This window comes from Triplophysa dalaica, chromosome 13, assembly GCF_015846415.1.
Source record: "Triplophysa dalaica isolate WHDGS20190420 chromosome 13, ASM1584641v1, whole genome shotgun sequence".
Classification (NCBI taxonomy): Eukaryota; Metazoa; Chordata; class Actinopteri; order Cypriniformes; family Nemacheilidae; genus Triplophysa; species Triplophysa dalaica.
Window position 1 is genome coordinate 16,416,633 of NC_079554.1, and position 18,836 is coordinate 16,435,468.

The 18,836-nt window shown below is 38.0% G+C and overlaps 2 protein-coding genes across 4 annotated transcripts; one reads left to right on the plus strand and one right to left on the minus strand.

Annotated features, from left to right (window-relative positions):
* The first annotated feature begins 42 nt into the window (after positions 1-42).
* elp3 (elongator acetyltransferase complex subunit 3) lies at positions 43-12,565 on the plus strand. The gene is made up of 15 exons (XM_056765419.1): positions 43-176; positions 681-780; positions 981-1,119; positions 1,237-1,307; positions 3,000-3,063; positions 3,157-3,225; positions 3,393-3,547; positions 5,788-5,949; positions 6,473-6,599; positions 10,004-10,197; positions 10,689-10,779; positions 10,886-10,951; positions 11,040-11,267; positions 11,544-11,625; positions 12,104-12,565. The coding sequence occupies exons 1-15, from the start codon at positions 155-157 to the stop codon at positions 12,178-12,180; spliced, it is 1,647 nt and encodes a 548-aa protein (XP_056621397.1). The 5' UTR covers positions 43-154; the 3' UTR covers positions 12,181-12,565.
* Positions 12,566-14,526: 1,961 nt separating this feature from the next.
* Positions 14,527-18,771, minus strand: si:ch211-63o20.7 (Serine/threonine-protein kinase pdik1l-B-like). 3 transcript variants are annotated; one of them, XM_056764758.1, is made up of 4 exons: positions 18,640-18,771; positions 17,662-18,341; positions 16,482-16,707; positions 14,527-15,146 (listed from the first exon to the last, which is right to left on the minus strand). In XM_056764758.1, the coding sequence occupies exons 2-4, from the start codon at positions 18,274-18,276 to the stop codon at positions 14,917-14,919; spliced, it is 1,071 nt and encodes a 356-aa protein (XP_056620736.1). In that variant the 5' UTR covers positions 18,277-18,341; positions 18,640-18,771; the 3' UTR covers positions 14,527-14,916. The 3 variants fall into 3 exon arrangements, with proteins under 3 accessions (XP_056620736.1, XP_056620738.1, XP_056620737.1); XM_056764760.1 differs by having other exon boundaries at positions 18,713-18,766; XM_056764759.1 differs by lacking the exon at positions 18,640-18,771 and adding an exon at positions 18,453-18,557.
* Positions 18,772-18,836: the final 65 nt, after the last annotated feature.

Genomic DNA, 18,836 nt, shown 5'->3' on the forward strand with positions numbered 1-18,836 from the left:
TACCGTAGAGGTTTGGCTTTACGCCACATGGTTTCGCTTTACGGCAGAATGTAGCATGCTCACTTCTGTTGACGTTTATATCTGTGGGCACAACGAACTACGGGATTTAGTTTTTATATTTAACTTAAAGGCTTATATTTAGGTTGTTTGCAACATGGGAAAGCCGAAAAAGAAGAGTAAGTATTTGCTCCTTTTTATCCGCAGGGCGTATTCTGTAAGATACTCTTAGCTGACAACATGTTTAAGTTACATGTGGGTCTCCAAAAAGTAATTTTTGTTATTTGTTAGCTTTAACATCATAACGATGTGAGTTATATATCTTTTCATATTTTCTCTACATCTCGATGTCACAATAAAGTTGACGAAAGATAGTAGAATATTGAAACATAGTGAGTTTTTCATTTTAATTATAATAACATAATAATTTGATTCCTCGTTTTATTTCCTGTCCTTATTTTTTAATTTATCAACGATTTTTTCAACATTTGCTCACATCTGTACATCTCTGTCACAAAAAGTGACAGTATTCTAAGGGACAGTTAGAATAGTGTGAAACCTTCAAACTGAGTTTTTAAGATGTTTTCAGAATAGGAAAATAATAATTTAAAGTCCAGATTTATGTTTGTACCTGTACACAACAGGTCTGAGTTCATTCTAACATCTCTCTGTTTTGTCATCAGGTGACCTCAGCCGTGCAGAGCTGATGATGATGACTATTGCAGATGTCATCAACCAGCTGGTTGAAGCCCATGAGCAGGGAAAAGATATTAACCTTAACAAGTTAGTGTTTTATAGACAATTATGAGCAAATCTTAAGTGTCAACTTCTGAAAGTCTTACACATGTTTTTTAGCCTGCTTTGAGAAGTCACCCTCTTTACACTCTGCATTATCTATCAGTCTTTTACGTTTAAAAATGTTTCCCACTCGAAAAAAACTTAAACCAAGATCAATTTTATTTATTACAATTCTGTCATTCTAGAGTCAAGACAAAAACATCAGCCAAGTACGGCCTCTCTGCACAGCCTCGGCTGGTGGACATCATAGCTGCAGTGCCATCTCACTATAGACGTGCCTTGGTGCCCAAACTAAAAGCCAAACCTATCCGCACTGCCAGTGGGGTAAGACGGCCAAGCACACGCTTAGTTTGATTTGCTGAAACTTTGTTTAAAATGTGTTGAATTTCATATTGCAGGAATAAAACGCATACTCGTACTGACTTTTGTGTTTCTTTATAGATTGCAGTTGTTGCTGTGATGTGTAAACCCCATCGGTGTCCACACATCAGTTTCACCGGCAACATCTGTGTGTGAGTATGTCAAGCGCACTCCCGTTGTATCAGTGTATTTCTTCAACAGTGACTGATGCACAAGAAAAATGTATACATTTACTTTTTGACTAAACGCAGTTCAATATATTCAAAGCGCTATTCTTTTTTAGCCATTGAATCAGCAGCCTTGGCTAACAAGCAGTGGTGTAGTCTAGTTTTTGTTGTCGTGAGTACACTGTGATCATTTTTCCCTCCCAGCCAACTCACCCGTCCCAGATCGACAACCCATGAGCACCACCAAACTCAGGAATGCAGAGTATGCCTCTATATGTCATAAAGAGCATTCTGAAAGATTTATTGCAAGCAAGATTTCAATAGCCGATGACTTGCTGGTTTTGTTAATAGCTGTCTAACTCAGTTAAGAGTTACATTTAGCCTATAATGTAAATGTATAATGTTATTTGTGATATACTATTTCTGCATAAACCCACCCTGCTAAAAAATTGTATTGCATACATTTTAGTGGTTGCCAGTAAAATACCATTATGACCTACACATTTTTATATTACAGAAAGTTGATTTTTTTTTATTATTTGGCATTAATGGGTGTTCTATTGATTCCCATATGCAACTCTTGTGTTTTGGGCAGGGTTTTATTATTTTTTCAGCAGGGCAACCAACAAAATTTAGAGAATATCCAGCCAAAGTATAATCTGTAGATTTAGATTTTGACTGACTAAGGCCATGTCAAACACTTACAATAAATCATATTGAAATAAATGGCTAAAATCAAACACTGATACTCGTTACTAGTAACTCGATTTTTAGCCTACTTTTCACACACTGGGTCACACTTATGAGCGCAAGATGGACTTTCACAAGGCTGGGCAAGAGTTCACATCTCTTATCATCTAAAACAATTATGAACATTGTAGTATATGTTATCTCTCCCTTAATTTTTTTTATTTTTTCCCCATTTATTGATTCGCCACACAAACTAACGTTTGTAAAGTTGGCTAGTTAGATACAATGTAATATACCAACAAGCCCCCTTACAGTTGTGTTAATGATAACAAATATGCAAATTTTTGGAAAGAATACGCTTTAAATGTGGGAGGGAGTTATCAGCATAAACTATAATACACCGGTGAACAAAGAAATGCGATTGCGACTCTGGGACCGCATGTAAAGCATAACATGAGCCTCTTCGGGCACATTGTAACCCCTCTGCAGGTCCAGCGTCACCCCGAAGCGGCAGTGGCTTACAAAAATACTGAAATAATGTAGCTTTCATGTTTGCCTTTCATATCTCCTGGTTGCACCAATGGTCCAAAAGTCAGCGTGTCACACTTTTCTGACTCAAAATGATGATGTTACATATCCTAGTGCTTTTTTTTTTTTAAGTTTGTATATGGAAATCCTCTATCTTTTCGAGTGCGTATATGTGCTTATCACGTAGATTATACCACTGCTATCAAGCCATAATCTTTAATTTCTACACTCAGACACTGTTTTTTACTTCATCGTATTATTTAGTTGAACCTTTTGCGAAGTAATCTTTTTATACTTGCGTTCCAATTTATCTAGTTAATGCCATTAAGATTAAACAACCATTATTGAGCTAACTTTTATGAGCACATTGTAGGGGTACAGATGGACTGCAGTTTATAAACAGCGAGACTATATGTCCTGGGTTTCATTCCTGATGTGATTTTTATTTATTTTTAACAGATACTGCCCAGGGGGACCAGACTCCGATTTCGAATATTCAACACAGTCTTACACTGGATATGAGGTAATTATCCTGCCATCCTTCAAACCAATACTATCTGATACCATTGCAGACGTGTTATGAAAACTTTTCTTGTCTGTTCACCTTTTTGTCCAGCCCACGTCGATGAGAGCCATCCGTGCACGCTACGATCCCTACCTCCAGACTAGACACAGGGTAGAACAAGTGAGTCATCTTTTAAGTTCGCACCCATCAGAAGCTTTTGCATTTTATTATCAGAATCTAATGCATGCATAAGCTATTTAATGGTGTTGGTTTTACGATCACATTAAGTGTCAATGGTCTCAGTCATTTCCGCAAATTCAGATGATGTTAATATCTGCTTCGTCTAGCTCAAACAGCTTGGTCACAGCGTGGATAAAGTGGAGTTCATTGTGATGGGAGGCACATTCATGGCTCTGCCTGAGGAATACAGGGACTATTTCATCCGTAACCTCCACGACGCACTGTCAGGACACTCGTCCAACAATGTCGCGGAGGCAGTCAGGTACCAAGCTGAATGATTAATCCGTCTCAGGGATGGAATCAGAACACTCCTTATTATATGTTCCATGGCGTAGATAGTGAAGAGATGGAAATGTGGAAGACACTTGGGATGATGATGTGCATTGACAAACAATGAAAATAATCCCACAGCATTTATTATTTAGAAGAATCTTGGTAACCGAACAATGGAGGTACCCATTCACTTCTGTGGTATAGACACAAAACATTGGGTCTCATTCTTTAATAATTGCGTAGCACATTTGGACCTCCCACGAAAAACTTTCCACCTAATTCACAACACATGCGTACACACATGAATTTGTTCTTAACCTCATCCTAATGTTAGTGAATATGGAGTATTCTAAATGAGCGGCCGTGTGCACGAGTCGTTTGCATAAAACACACATAGTCCATACCCATATAAGGGCTTTCCGACAAACCTTTCCTTTACAACCTGTCGTCACTTAAGTCAAAGTTACTCCAGGAAACCTGATGTGAAGCTGTCTACAGACGAGCTTTCGCAAGTAATTCCAAGTGCACAGTTCTCAAAGTCAGTTCATACACAATAAAACACCTTTTATACAGACACGCAGTGTGCACAGTTCTTGTTGGCCGGCTCTAGAAGCGCAGTTATTCCGAGATACATCGCAGCTCGAGATATAGTCTTAACGCAGCTTTTCTTACTCTTTCACTGGATATGATGAAATAATTTTACAAAATATATACATCTACGTGTAATTATATATATATTTATTATTTAAAGTATATAGGCCTAACTATTATCCTAAGATGAAACGTTTTGCCATTTTGTCTTAGAGAGCGAAAGAGAAGGAAAGAGATTGGTGATTTTTGCTTTCAACTGTTCCTATCTTTTCTCTTATATTTATAATCCGTGAAAACGTTCGTACGCTGGTTTCACGAACAAATGTGTGCGTACGCATGCTTAGTGGATGAGACCCATTGTTCGGTCACCAACATTCTCCAAAATATCTTCTCTTGTGTTCTGCTAAAGAAATAAAGGTTTGAAATGACAAGAGTAAATGATAAGAGATTTTTCATTTTTTTGTGAATTTTTTCCTTTAAACCACACTGCCGAAACCCCCTGGTGAGCAAATTTGTTACTGAGGCAGTTTTGGGAGGAATAACTGGTTCGTTTGGATCCGTCTTCCACTTTCCGAGCAGCTGCATTTGGCTCTGCTGTCTGCAGTCACAGAACAAAAGAGAATCTGGCATTTCGATCGGCCTTTGATGATTTGGGCTCTTTGATTCAATGATGGTGACAAGATAAAGTGTGCTATTAGTTACATCTCATGTTCCCGTTTCAGTCGAACCCCAATTTAAATGTATTGAGCAGTTTTGTATATCGTTTCCATCAGTTGAACTATCGCTTGACTACACCAAAATAACTCAAGACTATGTATGAAAGGTTGGTCGGCACATTATACTCCTCCGTCTGCTAAGTTTATCTGAACCTGAGCTGTGACTAAGATGCTGTTGACCTTGTGAATGACATCAGCACAAACTTTTGGAAGTCAGAGTGACAGGCAAAGAAGACGATAGTGGATAGACGGATGCTGCAGGGCGCTGTTAGTTTGTTACCAGCGTCGGTTATGTTATTTACTATCTTGATAAGAATTTGTGTGTGGGTAGGCAGAGGTCTGCAGGATTGTCAGCCCACCACAGCTTATCAGCGGGTTTGTTAAGATGACACGATTGCCATAATTGTTCCGCCTGCTAATCAGGCAGAGATGGAGGAGACAAGAGTTCGATTTCAGACACGGTGCTTATCTCAGCAGAGGGGTGTGTTTGAGAGAGAGAGGGGGGGAATGCAAGAACAAATGAGAAACATTCATTTGGATTTATATAACACTCTATTGGTTTTATAAGTATGATTTCTGAAACTTTATGAAAGAGATATGAAGCTAACTAGAGAAAAAGACATTTTGGACTGTTAAATGTCCATTAGGACTTCAGAACTAAATCAAGCGTGACGAGAAAGCCAAAAAGCAAGCATTTTCACATAATTGATTCAGTTCAGTTGGTAAGCGGAAGATCATGAAACCATTTTCATTTTATAATCAGATTATCTAATAGCCACTTTCACAATTTTGATTTTACAATTTTTACCCACTTGTTTGTATGAGGAAGCACACTTAAATATAGTGTGATGTTAGAGTTCATCGCACCTTAATGTGCATACATAACATAAATAAGGCATTGAGTAATGTTTTTGTTCTCCAGATACTCTGAACGCAGTAACACCAAATGTGTCGGCATCACAATCGAGACGAGACCTGACTACTGCCTGAAGAGACACTTGAGTGATATGCTGGCATACGGTTGCACAAGACTGGAGATCGGTGTGCAGAGCGTGTATGAAGATATTGCCCGCGATACCAACAGGTCAGACTTCATGCTTGATGTAGGAATTGGTCAATAAAAAAACCTTGATGGGTGCATTGACTTGAAATGAATGAAATTACAAAACACAGTGACAAACAAAAGTGAGAGGATGACTGATAATATTGATTTATGGTTCATAATAAAATCCCAACTGTATGTATACCTGAGTGATCAGTGTTATATGGACTCTTATAGGAACATTTAATTGCAGAGTTTAGTTATCCATTCAGTCATTTCCAGCAGTTTTTCGATTCATAATGCAGTTTATTTGCTTTATAAGGGACTGCCATTAAACGCATTAAGCAACCTAGTGAACAACTATGCTAATTGCAATACAGTTTGGAGCGGTTTGGATTAAGTGCTTTTCTTAAGTGACCATGTTCTCTGCATCAATCCTTTGCTATTAACCTGCACCCGTCTCTGTTTTAAATTCTTATACAGTAAGGCATATGTTTCTTTTATAGCTAAATGTGTTTGATATGCTGTTGTTGATATTTATAGCGAATGTAAATGTACTTTGCAGGGGACACACAGTGCGGGCTGTGTGTGAGTCTTTCCACCTGGCTAAAGATGCTGGTTTTAAAGTCGTAGCTCATATGATGCCGGACTTGCCAAATGTTGGCATGGAAAGAGACGTGGAGCAATTTATAGTGAGTATTTCATCATTCGCTTCACAGTGTTAAAAGGATAGTTTAACCCAAATAAAATTTCATTCACTCTCAATTTATTTACCCTCGTGTGGTTCAGAACCTGTATATGAGTCTTCTTTAGAACACAAAAAGAAGATATTTTGAGAAATGGGAACAATGAAAGTCAATTGAGTCGAGTGTTGTTTGTTTACCAGCAATGCTGAAAAAATCTATTTTGTGTTCTTCAGAAGAAAGTTACATAGGTTTGTAATGACACCAGGGTGAAAATGTGATGACATTGGGATATCCGGGATGTCCGTACTGTTTTCAGGTGCTCACTGAAAGTAACAAGACCTACACCGTTTTTAGCTTTCCTTTAGCTTCATTGGCAGTGGAGCAAGCAAAGTCAAGGTTGTGTGTTTGATTCTCATTCAAATGTATATTTTGAATGTATAACAAGTCACTTTGGATAAAAACATCTGCCAATTACAAATGCATGAATATAAGTAAGAAAAACTACTGACTGAGCCATATTCGTCATCAGACAGACAGCCCAGAGGTGTAAATTCATGAAATTAGACTACAAATAAAAAACTGAAATGGAAATATGTAATTGTTTCTCATATCACACAGCCCTAGGTTATAATTCATAGAGTCAAAACAAGGTTACACAAAGTACAGGAACACCAAAGCACAACGTTCTCGGAGTTCAGAAAATTCAGATTTTGATGACCGCTGTAGCTAATTGTTACGTAGCGGCGGGAATGACAGTTGAATGTAAATGAAGTGGGGAGTGATGTGCCGTGGCAGGCTGCTCTTTTATAGCCCATGTCAGTGTCCAGCTGTGACGCCTTGGTTCACATTATCAGGGGCTTCATTATATGAAGTGAATAGAGCATTCATTATTGTGGGTTTCATTACCAAGCCATGGAGATCCAATCAGCGTCTGTGCTCTGGAACCCGTTCAAAGTGCTTCTCTCTGAAAAACTGTATTAAACACCAACCGCGAGCAATCCAGGTGCCAACAGGTTTCTTTGATGTCTTAAGCGAACGATGTCTGGAGTTTACAGATTCTAAAGCTGGTGATAATTTGCCTGTGGTCATGAAATGTTAATGTCGCATAAGAGGCATAATGCTTAAGCGAGTGTGATTGTCTAAGTAAAATCTTGCGTTTACAGTCACATAAATGTGCACTTAATGAGTGAGGAGAAACGATTAACTCAGTCATCTCGTCTCTGGAGGCTCTGTGTCCCTACAGCTTAAAGTCTTTACTTAGATTTGTACATTGTTGTAACAATCCAACATTATCATGATGTCCCCCGGGAGCATCTTACTTGCCTCCACAAGTCCAAAATGTTTGGACAGTAATGCCTTTTTTGCTTTCCAGCTTTAATAGAAAAATGTTCATACCCCACAATTATGTATGGGTCCACTTATTCTGCGAGGCAACAGTGTACAGTTCAAAGTTTTGGTCACTTCATTTAAATATTTCTCATGACTTTAGAAATGTTTTGATCCGAAGATGAATGCTTAAAGTTTGAAATGATCTTTGTAGCCAAAATAGGAATGTGCTAATATGTTAATTTATTTGATTAGAAAACAACGTATTTTAAAATGCATTCAAATGTCTTTTTTGGCAACTTTAATTCCAGAGTTGTACATCAAAACATGCACATACAGTTTTGATTAGTTTATTATTCTAAAATGTTTAAGATATTATTGAATAAGGTATTTAGAATTTATTTTATATTGTTTACTACTTTGATATTATTTATATATTAATTATTTTATTCTTATTATAAAAAAATTAACAACGAATGATTAAATTACCCTATATTAACAATATATTTATATCACTTTGTACTACTTTTATATAGTTTATTATATTGAATAGTTAATATTATTATTATTATTATTATTGTAAAATGGTGAAAGAATAGTTTAAGAATAAGTAAGTGACCATATATTTAAAAAATTTGTAACTATTGTTTATTATTTTGATTAGTTTAGTTTATTGTTTTTCTAAAATGTTGAAAATATTACTGAAGAATGAGTAAATGACCATAAATGTACAATTTTATTCATTTCTATTCTTCACATTTTACATTTTATTTTTTATATTGTGAATTTTCTTTCTTTTAAAATTACATCTGCTTTTGAACCATTGTTCATTATTAATGTGTTTCTACAGATGGTGCTGTTTACAAGTGGGTATAAATATGGCAATTTCTTGTAGTTCTGCACAATGAAACTAAAATATACATAAAATGAGCCATTATACACATGTTTTGAAATCATTTTGTTTGTGAGCTTTAAATGCATTCCTGAATATGATGTTAATGCATTTACATTTGTGAATTCATCAGATGTTACTATTAACTTTTACACTGAAAGCATTTACCCACACTCAAGTGACGTCAGGGCCTATCGTTTTGACGTTCATCAGTTTTTTGCTATTTGATCCACCTCGCAATTCTTTCACCCTTTATTAAAATTCGTTTCACGTATAGGTTCGTGTGTTTATGAAATTCCACTCTGGTTATGATATCTCTGTTAAAGCCATTAGGAGGTAGTGCGCCAGAACCGGAGAGAGAGAGATTAATGGGTTTGGATGGTGGTCTCTGACCCTGCTGCTATCAGCACTCCACCTCCACTGTGTGCCCACACAACCTCACCTGTGTCACCCACCAGCAGCAGTCGGCTGCTTTATCTCTGCCAACCTGCTTTCTCTGATGCCCACGCTCCCTTCTTCCCCTCCCACTTGTGTGTTTACTCGCGTGCTCTCTGACGCACCTTCCCCACACCCCCACCTTACGAGACGGGAACCTGTCGGCGCTATCTCAAGACGGTGTGTGTGGTGGAAAAAGCGCAGCTCTGTGATAATGGAATCCCATTACAGACTCGTCCAACTTGCACTTCTCACTTATCAGACTGTGTGCAGGCTCCCCTCCCTAAATAAAAAAGTCTGATTTCTTTCCACTCGTAGGGTAAGATGACGCTACGGCTATTCCTGAGTCAAGTAATCCGTCCTTTCAGTTCGTCTGTGAAAGGGAACTATTTTTCTTTGCTTGCGTTATTTTAGAGACGTTGTTTAGCTCTGGCTTTACGCAGTCTTTGTTCAGAGCAACCAAGTGTCCAGTATGATGATACGCTTGTGGGTCAGGAAGTACGACAGCGACTGTTAAATTACCATTGATGCTGTCTCTTGCATTGCAAAAGTGTCATCGCATGACCTCTGAAGCTCTGAAAGTGACAGGGTAAAACAAATTCCTCACATTAACCAGATTTATAGTATCATGACCATCATCATGCAGTATCATTTTCTTAATCAAGACTATTTATTTTGAGTAGTTTTCCAATACTTTCTGAAGAATGCTACTCTTAAATCCTTAACCTTTGCCTTGTTTTTTCTGTTTTGTAATCAGGAATTTTTTGAGAATCCAGCATTCAGGCCAGATGGGCTCAAACTTTACCCGACATTGGTGATTCGAGGCACCGGACTTTATGAGCTGTGGAAAACAGGGCGATATAAGAGTTACTCCCCCAGTGCTTTGGTCGACCTGGTAGCACGGATTCTAGCGCTGGTCCCACCTTGGACACGTGTGTACCGCGTGCAAAGGTAGGAGAGATTTAGCATTTGTTTTCTGAGCATTTCCTTTCAAAGTTGTTGTAGAATTGACTATTGTGTGAAGGAGTCTAACTAGATCCTGTATTTATGCATATGAACGAATATTCCAACATGCAGTTTTTGTCTTTAGTATGTAGTAAGTCTGATGACCAATGACCTGCTTATTAATAATATTAGTGAAGATATTTGTCCAAAAGTGGATCTTATTGTCACAGATTGACATTTTAGCGGAAAATCAAACATGGAGGATGTTTATTTTTGGTTGTTAAAATTGGTATATACTTTATAATACAATTATATAGAGAAAGCACATGTTTGCAGTGTCGCAGGAAGCTGCAATGGAGTGAATATTTTCATATTATTTCAAACAGGAGCCCTGGAGTAGAACATCACTTCCTGTTACCAATACTTATGTCAGTCCAAAATATTTTGTAATGTTTATCCTTAAGTTTTGAAAGCTCCTGATCTCTGGCCTTTTTCAGGGATATCCCCATGCCATTGGTAAGCTCTGGCGTGGAACATGGAAATCTAAGGGAGCTGGCACTGGCTAGAATGAAAGACATGGGGACTGAGGTAATAATTGTTAAAAGAATCCTTAAAAAAAGATTTAGTTGTTTTATTTTGTTGGGTTTATAAATCAGCAGACAGTAAGTATAAACCATACTGTCGGTTCCTACAGTGCAGAGATGTAAGAACCAGAGAAGTGGGCATACAAGAAATCCATCACAAACTTCGACCATACCAGGTAATTCATGTTTAATTCATACTTGTGGATGCTTGTTATAAAAGGATGTACAGTTGTTAACAGAAAGAGCTCCGGGCGCTTCTTATAGGTCGAGCTGATCCGCAGAGACTATGTGGCTAATGGAGGCTGGGAGACCTTCTTGTCTTATGAGGACCCGGAGCAGGACATTCTAATTGGTCTCCTGCGTCTCCGCCGGTGCTCACCACAGTCCTTCCGGCCGGAGTTGAAGGGCGGCGTATCCATCGTCCGAGAGCTCCATGTGTACGGAAGTGTGGTCCCCGTCAGCAGCCGAGACCCTAGCAAGTTTCAGCATCAGGTAAAAAGCATTTTACCTGTTTTTTTTGTTGCAAGTAACACTTTAGAGTTCACATGTTTTGGATAAGTGGTCCAATACACGCTTGTTAGGGGAGCTTAAATGTGTAGATTTAATGCAGATTTAAAATGGTTTCACTCATGTAATTTTCACAAGTAAACTACAGAAATGTATGTAAATTGCTCAGATTTAGAAACCTCTAATTTTCCTGCAATTTAAGGCTTTTGTCTTTCTGCAAATAGTACATAGTTTCACCTACTTGTTTTCTTTTTCTCGTAGGGTTTCGGGATGATGTTGATGGAGGAGGCGGAGAGAATATCAAGGGACGAGCACGGCTCAGGCAAACTGGCTGTTATCTCAGGTATCATAAATATTCTCCATGCTAATGGAAAAATGCTCATTCATTTTGTTGGTTCTTCTTTCTCTCTCACTGAATAAATAACATTCTGACATGCACTTCTGCTACAAATCCACAGTGGGATTGAGATAACAACATTTGGGAAGAAAATGAAAATCTCCATTTATATTATTCTCACTCTAAGTATCAAGTGTATAATACGTTTGTACTTGCATGTGTAACCAAAAACATGCACAGGAACAACAGGAGGCTTCTGCCATGTTGGTATAACGTTAATAATAAATGTGTATAGTAAAATTACAATAGTACAGTGTGCAAAAATTCAATAAGCTTGATAAAAAAAGCGTTTTCCAATTTCTCAGTTTTGCATGTTTTTGCGCTTTTAACATAGTGTAATGGAATGTGTGACATCACAAAGTGATACAGAAGAAATGCAGTGTTTTAAAATCTTATATTATTGTTTTTAATGTGTTTGTTTCAGGTGTTGGTACCAGGAACTACTATAGGAAAATGGGTTATGAACTTGAAGGACCGTATATGGTGAAAAACCTTTATTGAAAGCTTGAACCTGCACTTCATCTGAGGGAAGCAAAACCAAAACACCAAATTCTCCCTGTTAATCATCTTTAAAGACTTTTAGGGGAACTTCTCATCAAATCCAAAATACTTGCCTGTGTATTTACATTTCTAGCACTCAATTTCTTTACATCAGTTTCTAATGACAACAGTGGCTAGAATGGAGAAAAAAATGCAAAAATTGCACAGTTTTTAATGTGGATATAGGAGAGAGAAATCATTTATGAAACTAGCTTGGTACTTTCGATTCGTTCACAATTCTGCTCATTTTAAAGATGGATTGATTGCAATTTCATGTTTTTGTTTCGGCATTGCATAAAAAATATTCTTTGGCCTTTTTTATGTTAATAAATATATTTATCTGGGATTTTAATTGTTTTTACATTATTTCAAATTCATATCAATGTATGTAGGCTTAACAAGCGGGAAATTTGGATGGACCTGAATGGACATAATGCAGCCATCACTGAACAATGAAAATAATTTATCATCCGACATTGCTGGCTTGGATATGAAAACCTGTCGCCAAAAGGATTGAAATTCAATCGCTTCTATTTTTGACAGCATGAAAAGTTACCCTTCACTTCATTTTTCACTGTAACTCTTGCATTTTGGTGTCTGTCTTCACACCACCAATTTCTGAGAAATTGCCTCCGGCTTCCAAGATCTCTCCACCGCGGGATACCTCATGATACCGCCGCTGATGGGTTTTTACTGCTTCATTTGACATCGCAATACCCGATTATATCTCTGCTTGTGAGCCAAGGTGCGAGTCGAATGATGACTGACCGCCCTTTAAAGCACAGTCAGACTCCGATCACATTTGTAACAGGTTTGTCATCAAAGAAATGGTCTTCAATAAATTGCGAAATGCTCATTTATTAGGCAGATGTTGTTTTGCGTCAAACCCACTATAAACTGATGACATCACCACTGCCCCTGTCATTTCCCGGCAGCGACTCTTTGTCGTAATTGAGAACCTCGTGGTTAACTATAAACGGTAGCATCCCATCTCGAGTTATGGCCGTTATTCCATATGAGCAAAGTCTTTTCGATACAGAGTTAATACGGATGTATCAAGATGATGACCTTAGAGGAAGAATGAGTGTGGTGTTTAGATAATGTGCATATTTCTCTGCGGAGGTCGAGGTGAGCTATCGCGTCGTTTCATTTGCAGACCGGTGAAGCGTGAGGAAAGGGCACAGTGTCTCTGGAGAGGGAAATGTCACGGATGAGATCCACTTAGGAAAGTCTCATATGCTTTATATTATTGCCGGTGGAGGCCGTAGGGTTCCAAACCCCACGATGACCCCTTCGCACACTTGAAAGGCACTTATTCATCTTTGTCATTGTGCTTATCATCCTTCAACTCAGTAGTGCAGTAAACTACTTAATCACGGCGTTCATGCTACCTTTACACGTGCTCTCGGAAATTCGTTAATTCCTTCAACCAGGAAATATGGAACGGTGCTCTTTTGATATTAGCTGATACTTGTATTGTTTAATGCCACTTAATCACTATTAAAATCAATGTTTTATTATTACGCAATGCTTTAAATGTAACCAAATCCAGACATTACTTCCGGGTTGGGAATTATCGAATTTCCGAGAACACGTGACTGCAGCATTAAAGACCCTGTTTGGCTCAAGCTCGTGGTGCGTAACGTTAGCCTACTTGATACATAAAATATTTACCCCAGTCGGTAGTACTGTCAAGTATGGAAAATGTCCAAATGCGGGCGGATATTATTCATATCCATCACTGAGGAAAACTTCAAATTCCACTGGAAGATGGAGTACTTTGTGTCCCAGTAAAAACGCTTTTTATTTCCTGTCTCGAGCGAGCAAAACCAACCTAAAGAAGATTGGCCACTAACTTACGGCTCTGGAAATGTTGTCAGTGGAAAATAAGCGATCTGAATGATTGATACAGCTGCCATTTTTCACAGATGCACATTTCATGGGGAAACAGAAATAGCCCCATCAGTGAAGCTTCAAGCTTCCAGTCATTTTGACTTTTTGTTATTAAACTTTTGCTTTGACCTGTTGATTTGTAGTGTGACCATTTTTCGTTTTGCTATATGATGACACAAGTTTTGTACAGTCAGGAAAGGGAACTTTCACATCCATAACAATCCATACTCCATTTGTTGTGTATTATTTCCTAAAATGTGTGGATTTTAATCCACAGAAATCTTACAAAGTATGTTGTGCATCCTTTTTTGTCACATTCATAAAACATGTATAATTTCCCTTTTTTAAAATAGAAACGTGTATATGTCTGGACGTCATCAGGGGTTAAGTAAAATATAAACACAAGATTCAATGTATTGGTAATAAATATATTTTGTGAGAATTTATTTCAAGATTTGACTCAAAATGGCATGTTAATACAAATTTAGAAAATGCAAGTTTGCGCTGTGAAAATATGGCCTTCACACAATACTATTATTGATACTTCAATGATTCTTTAATTGTCTCTGTAATAAATATGTATAAAATAATTTGAAACATCAAGAAACACTGGACACACTAGTCTTCAATGATAAAGTTGTACAATTAATTTACTACCATATAGTAACAGATATACCACACAAAATGTAAGACATTTAACAAACAAATCTTTAACTTTGATAATATAAACAATGTAAAATACCACAACTGGTCCATGAGTATTATTGGCCTCATTGTAATTTCTGTTAGTATGCTGCTCTGAGGTCAGTATAACAGTATAGCAGAGTGAACCCGTTTCTTCAGCTGGTCTGCATTGGGCCGGGCGTCAGGGTCAGAATCGAGCATGTCCAGGAGCAGTGCACACAAGGAGTTAGATGGTGGCGGCAGTGGGGGAGCCCTTCGTGCCCTCATTGGGATGACCAGCTGCAGGTCAGGGTTGTCACATAGTGCCTCTCCTAACGGTGCAAGCCAGCGGCCTCGCATAACATACGCTCCTATAAATTACAAACAGATATCTTTAGATAATTTCTTAAATTCATCTCAATGATACATGCACGCTAATGCACATTCATTACAGTTCACAGAACGGCAAAGAAACAAAACAATGAGATTAATTTATGGAAAGATGTCAATTACCATTTTATAACAGGCTAAGACATCTGACCTTTCTATATGGCTTCTAGCTGCGCAGTTGATTTATTGTAATTACCGAGCAGTGCCTGAATGACTTACACTCTTTATCTGAAGGCGCTGTCCTCCGACCACTCAAGATTACCACAGCTATAACACATGAATTTAATGGGCTACTAAGTTAAGTGCTCAACAACAAGCGTTCAACAACAAAGCTGTCCCACCGATCTTAAGTGCCTCAAATGAGGTAACTAGTGAGACAAGAGTAATAACTAAAATAGCCACCTGCCTGCCAACGACAGTGAAATGAGGCTTCGGAAATTGGGACAATTTCTATTTCTAGGCAGTAATGTGGCTTTGACAATCACAGGATGGCGGTTTTATATGAACAGTCGTGTTCTGTTCGGGTGTATGAGAGCCTTTTCAATGACTCATGATGTTTCAAAATCAGGTTGTAACTTTTGTGATTATTAGGTCTGCAGGATAATGGGAAAAATAAGAATTGCGATTCCTTTGCGCACAATTTTTATCACGATTAATAATTACAATTATTAAATGTTACAATCTGCCATTGTTGATTTCCTGTGACACCATATTTCAAAACACACATCATCTGTAAATCGAACTCCACTCCCAAATATGAACAATTTTAACCTTATCGTGATGATGTTGTTTAGTGCTAGCTATTAACACATTAATATCATGGCGACTATGTTTAATCATGGGAGGCAAGAATAGTTATCGCAATTAAGGTTAATAACAGCCTCAACATCCTTCATAAAAACTAATCTGTTTGGGGACCCCAGGAGAAAAATATTAATAAATGCATTTAATTTTCACATGCTAAGATTAAATTGCAACACTGTGTTATTGGTGTCCCCAAATTGATCCTAAGCAGAAACAATATTACTATTCTGGACCAAATCCACTTTGTTGAAAAACAGATGCAATATAGCCATACTATCAGCCTGCTGGGATCAGATTACGTTAGAAGAGCATATTAAAAGCTTCTGAAAATAAAATAAGAGATCAATTTTAAAATGACTGTTATTTGTACACATTCAGCAATGTGGTAGCAAGGAGTTGAACATAAACAGAACGGCTATCACAAGACTTGGGATCCAAATTGATTCAATGCATTAACATCTGTGACACGTTGAAACGCATAATGACAAAAGTACTTTCCTCCTTCGACTCACCAAGTTGTTCTTGATTGGTTCCGTCCTCAATGAATGTGATTCTCTCCAGCACGGCCCAGAACAACACACCCAGAGAGAAGATGTCAGCCTGGGCTGTGTAATTACGGCCTGCCCACACTTCAGGAGCCATATAGAAATCTGAGCCACAGGTAGAAGATAGAGTCAGTCTACTACGGACACCATCTGTAGGATTGTCCACCATCTTACTAAGGCCAAAGTCTGCCACCTGTAATACAGAGGAAGGGAGGTATGTTGTTAACAACTCGAGATTGAAAAACAGAAATAGAAGGTGCATATCAATTTTTCAATTGAAAAACATTTCTTCCCATCTTTGTATAGGAAATTAACGTAAAATGCAAGTGTTAAGTTGTTTGATTTACATTGGATGAGCTCGCTGGCTATTTAGTTTAAGTCCAGTTGCATTGAAATTAAAATGTCAAAAGCCATATCTAGAGGCTAAAATTATTCGTTTTGTTAATGTAGCAATAAAGATAATAATGGTAAACGGTTAAAAATATTATTCCATCGTTGCATAACCTCAAGCTGAACTACTGTCCACGCTGTCAAACCCAATGAACAAGGCACACTAGATTGATTATCCACACACGCAATAACACGCAAGCCTGAACACTTATTTAAAAATCCATGAGAATAGATTCTTAAACCAATTAATTTCAAACTTATCTGTATGTTATAGTTTTGCTGTGCTGTGTATTGATTGACAGAACAGGTTTAGGAGATTTAGGCCCAATTTGTGACTCAAAGAAAAATACATTTTTGTTAGCAAAAAGGGCAACATTTTGTATATCAGCATAAACTTTGACACAGCTTATCAATAAGACACTCTGTCCATCATTTAAGTATATTATTTCAAAAGTACTTCTGTATCGCTTTGTTCTTTATAACAGTCTAGCTATAAGTGGAACATTGAAAGCATTTTTATGCCTCCTGGCTAGTAAAATGAAATAAAGCAGAGATGGGGTTGGAAAAAATGAAACAACACGCTCAATAACTCCAAGTGCAACATGAAAGCTTGTATAATTGCCCTTGGTTTAACTGCTATGAGTCATTGGTATTCTAATACCAATGTTGTTGTTTGTTTGTAGTATGTGCATTCTACTAAAAGTATTTACAATTTGTCACATCACGATGTTTATTACATCGTTTTCTTTTCTGATACCTTAATCACTGGTCCAGTTTTAGTAAGAGAGACAAGAACATTATCTGGCTTTATATCACGATGCACTATTCCACTTTCATGCAGGAAGGCAATGGCACTGCTGAGCTGTTGAACTACAACATGGTTGCACTCAGCATCCGGAGGCCTGGACAGAATGTACTGATTCAGATCGCCTCCCTCGCAGTACTCCATCACCAACCAGAGGGCAAAGCACCGTCGTGGAACCTCCTCTTTGGACATCAGTCTCCTCTTCGATCTGGATGAATTCCTCATCTGGGTTTTTGAGTCTTTGTCCACTACTCTCCCTTTAAGAGTGCTCTCAACTAAGTCCAAAGGCAGCCTACCTGATCTCAGGGGCTGCAGTGTTTTTGGTCCGGTCTGTAAGAGGCAGTTGTACAGAGCGATGACATTGGGGTGGTTTCGTGCTGTGATCTTCATGGCCCAGAGCTCCTGCAAGTATAGCTCTATACTCTCTGGGTTACAACACGGTAGACGTTTGATGGCCACCGTGTCACCCCTCTGGCCCCACCAGCCTGTCTCTGACACACGGCCCTTGAAGACCACGCCGTAGCTTCCTCTTCCCACCTCCTGCTGCAAAGTGTAGATATCATCCATCTTATCAGCTTTTCCTTGGTGATTGCATCAAAATGAAGATTCGTAGGGGTTGTTTTTGACTTTACCTGTTGATACATGCTTAGTTTAAAAGTCACAAAATAACGTTACATAAAAAGGCTATAAGGTTTAAATGATTCAATTTTTTTATAACATATTTAAATTAAAACACACCACACCTAACCCCTACGTTGAAGGTTTATGAGAGCCTTATGTAAACATTTTATCCAAACAGCTCAACTATTGCAGCTGTTTACAGTCCTTGAAGAAACGTACTTAACGTCTTTATGTCAACAAACAGATAACGTTACACACAGACAACAATAAACGATCTAAATACGACAGATTTGGGAAAACTAAACTTACCCGCGGTAAACGAATATTTTAGTTAATCGAAATGCTTTGTTTATTTGATACAAACTGAAATTATTTGAATAACCTATTGAAAATGTGCGATTGTGCATCTTATACGTAAAGCAGCACTTCCTTGTTTTAGATCTTCGCGCGGCCTGCGCTGTTCTGCGTTTCTATTGGTCAATGAAGTCAAAGTTCGTCTTACGGAA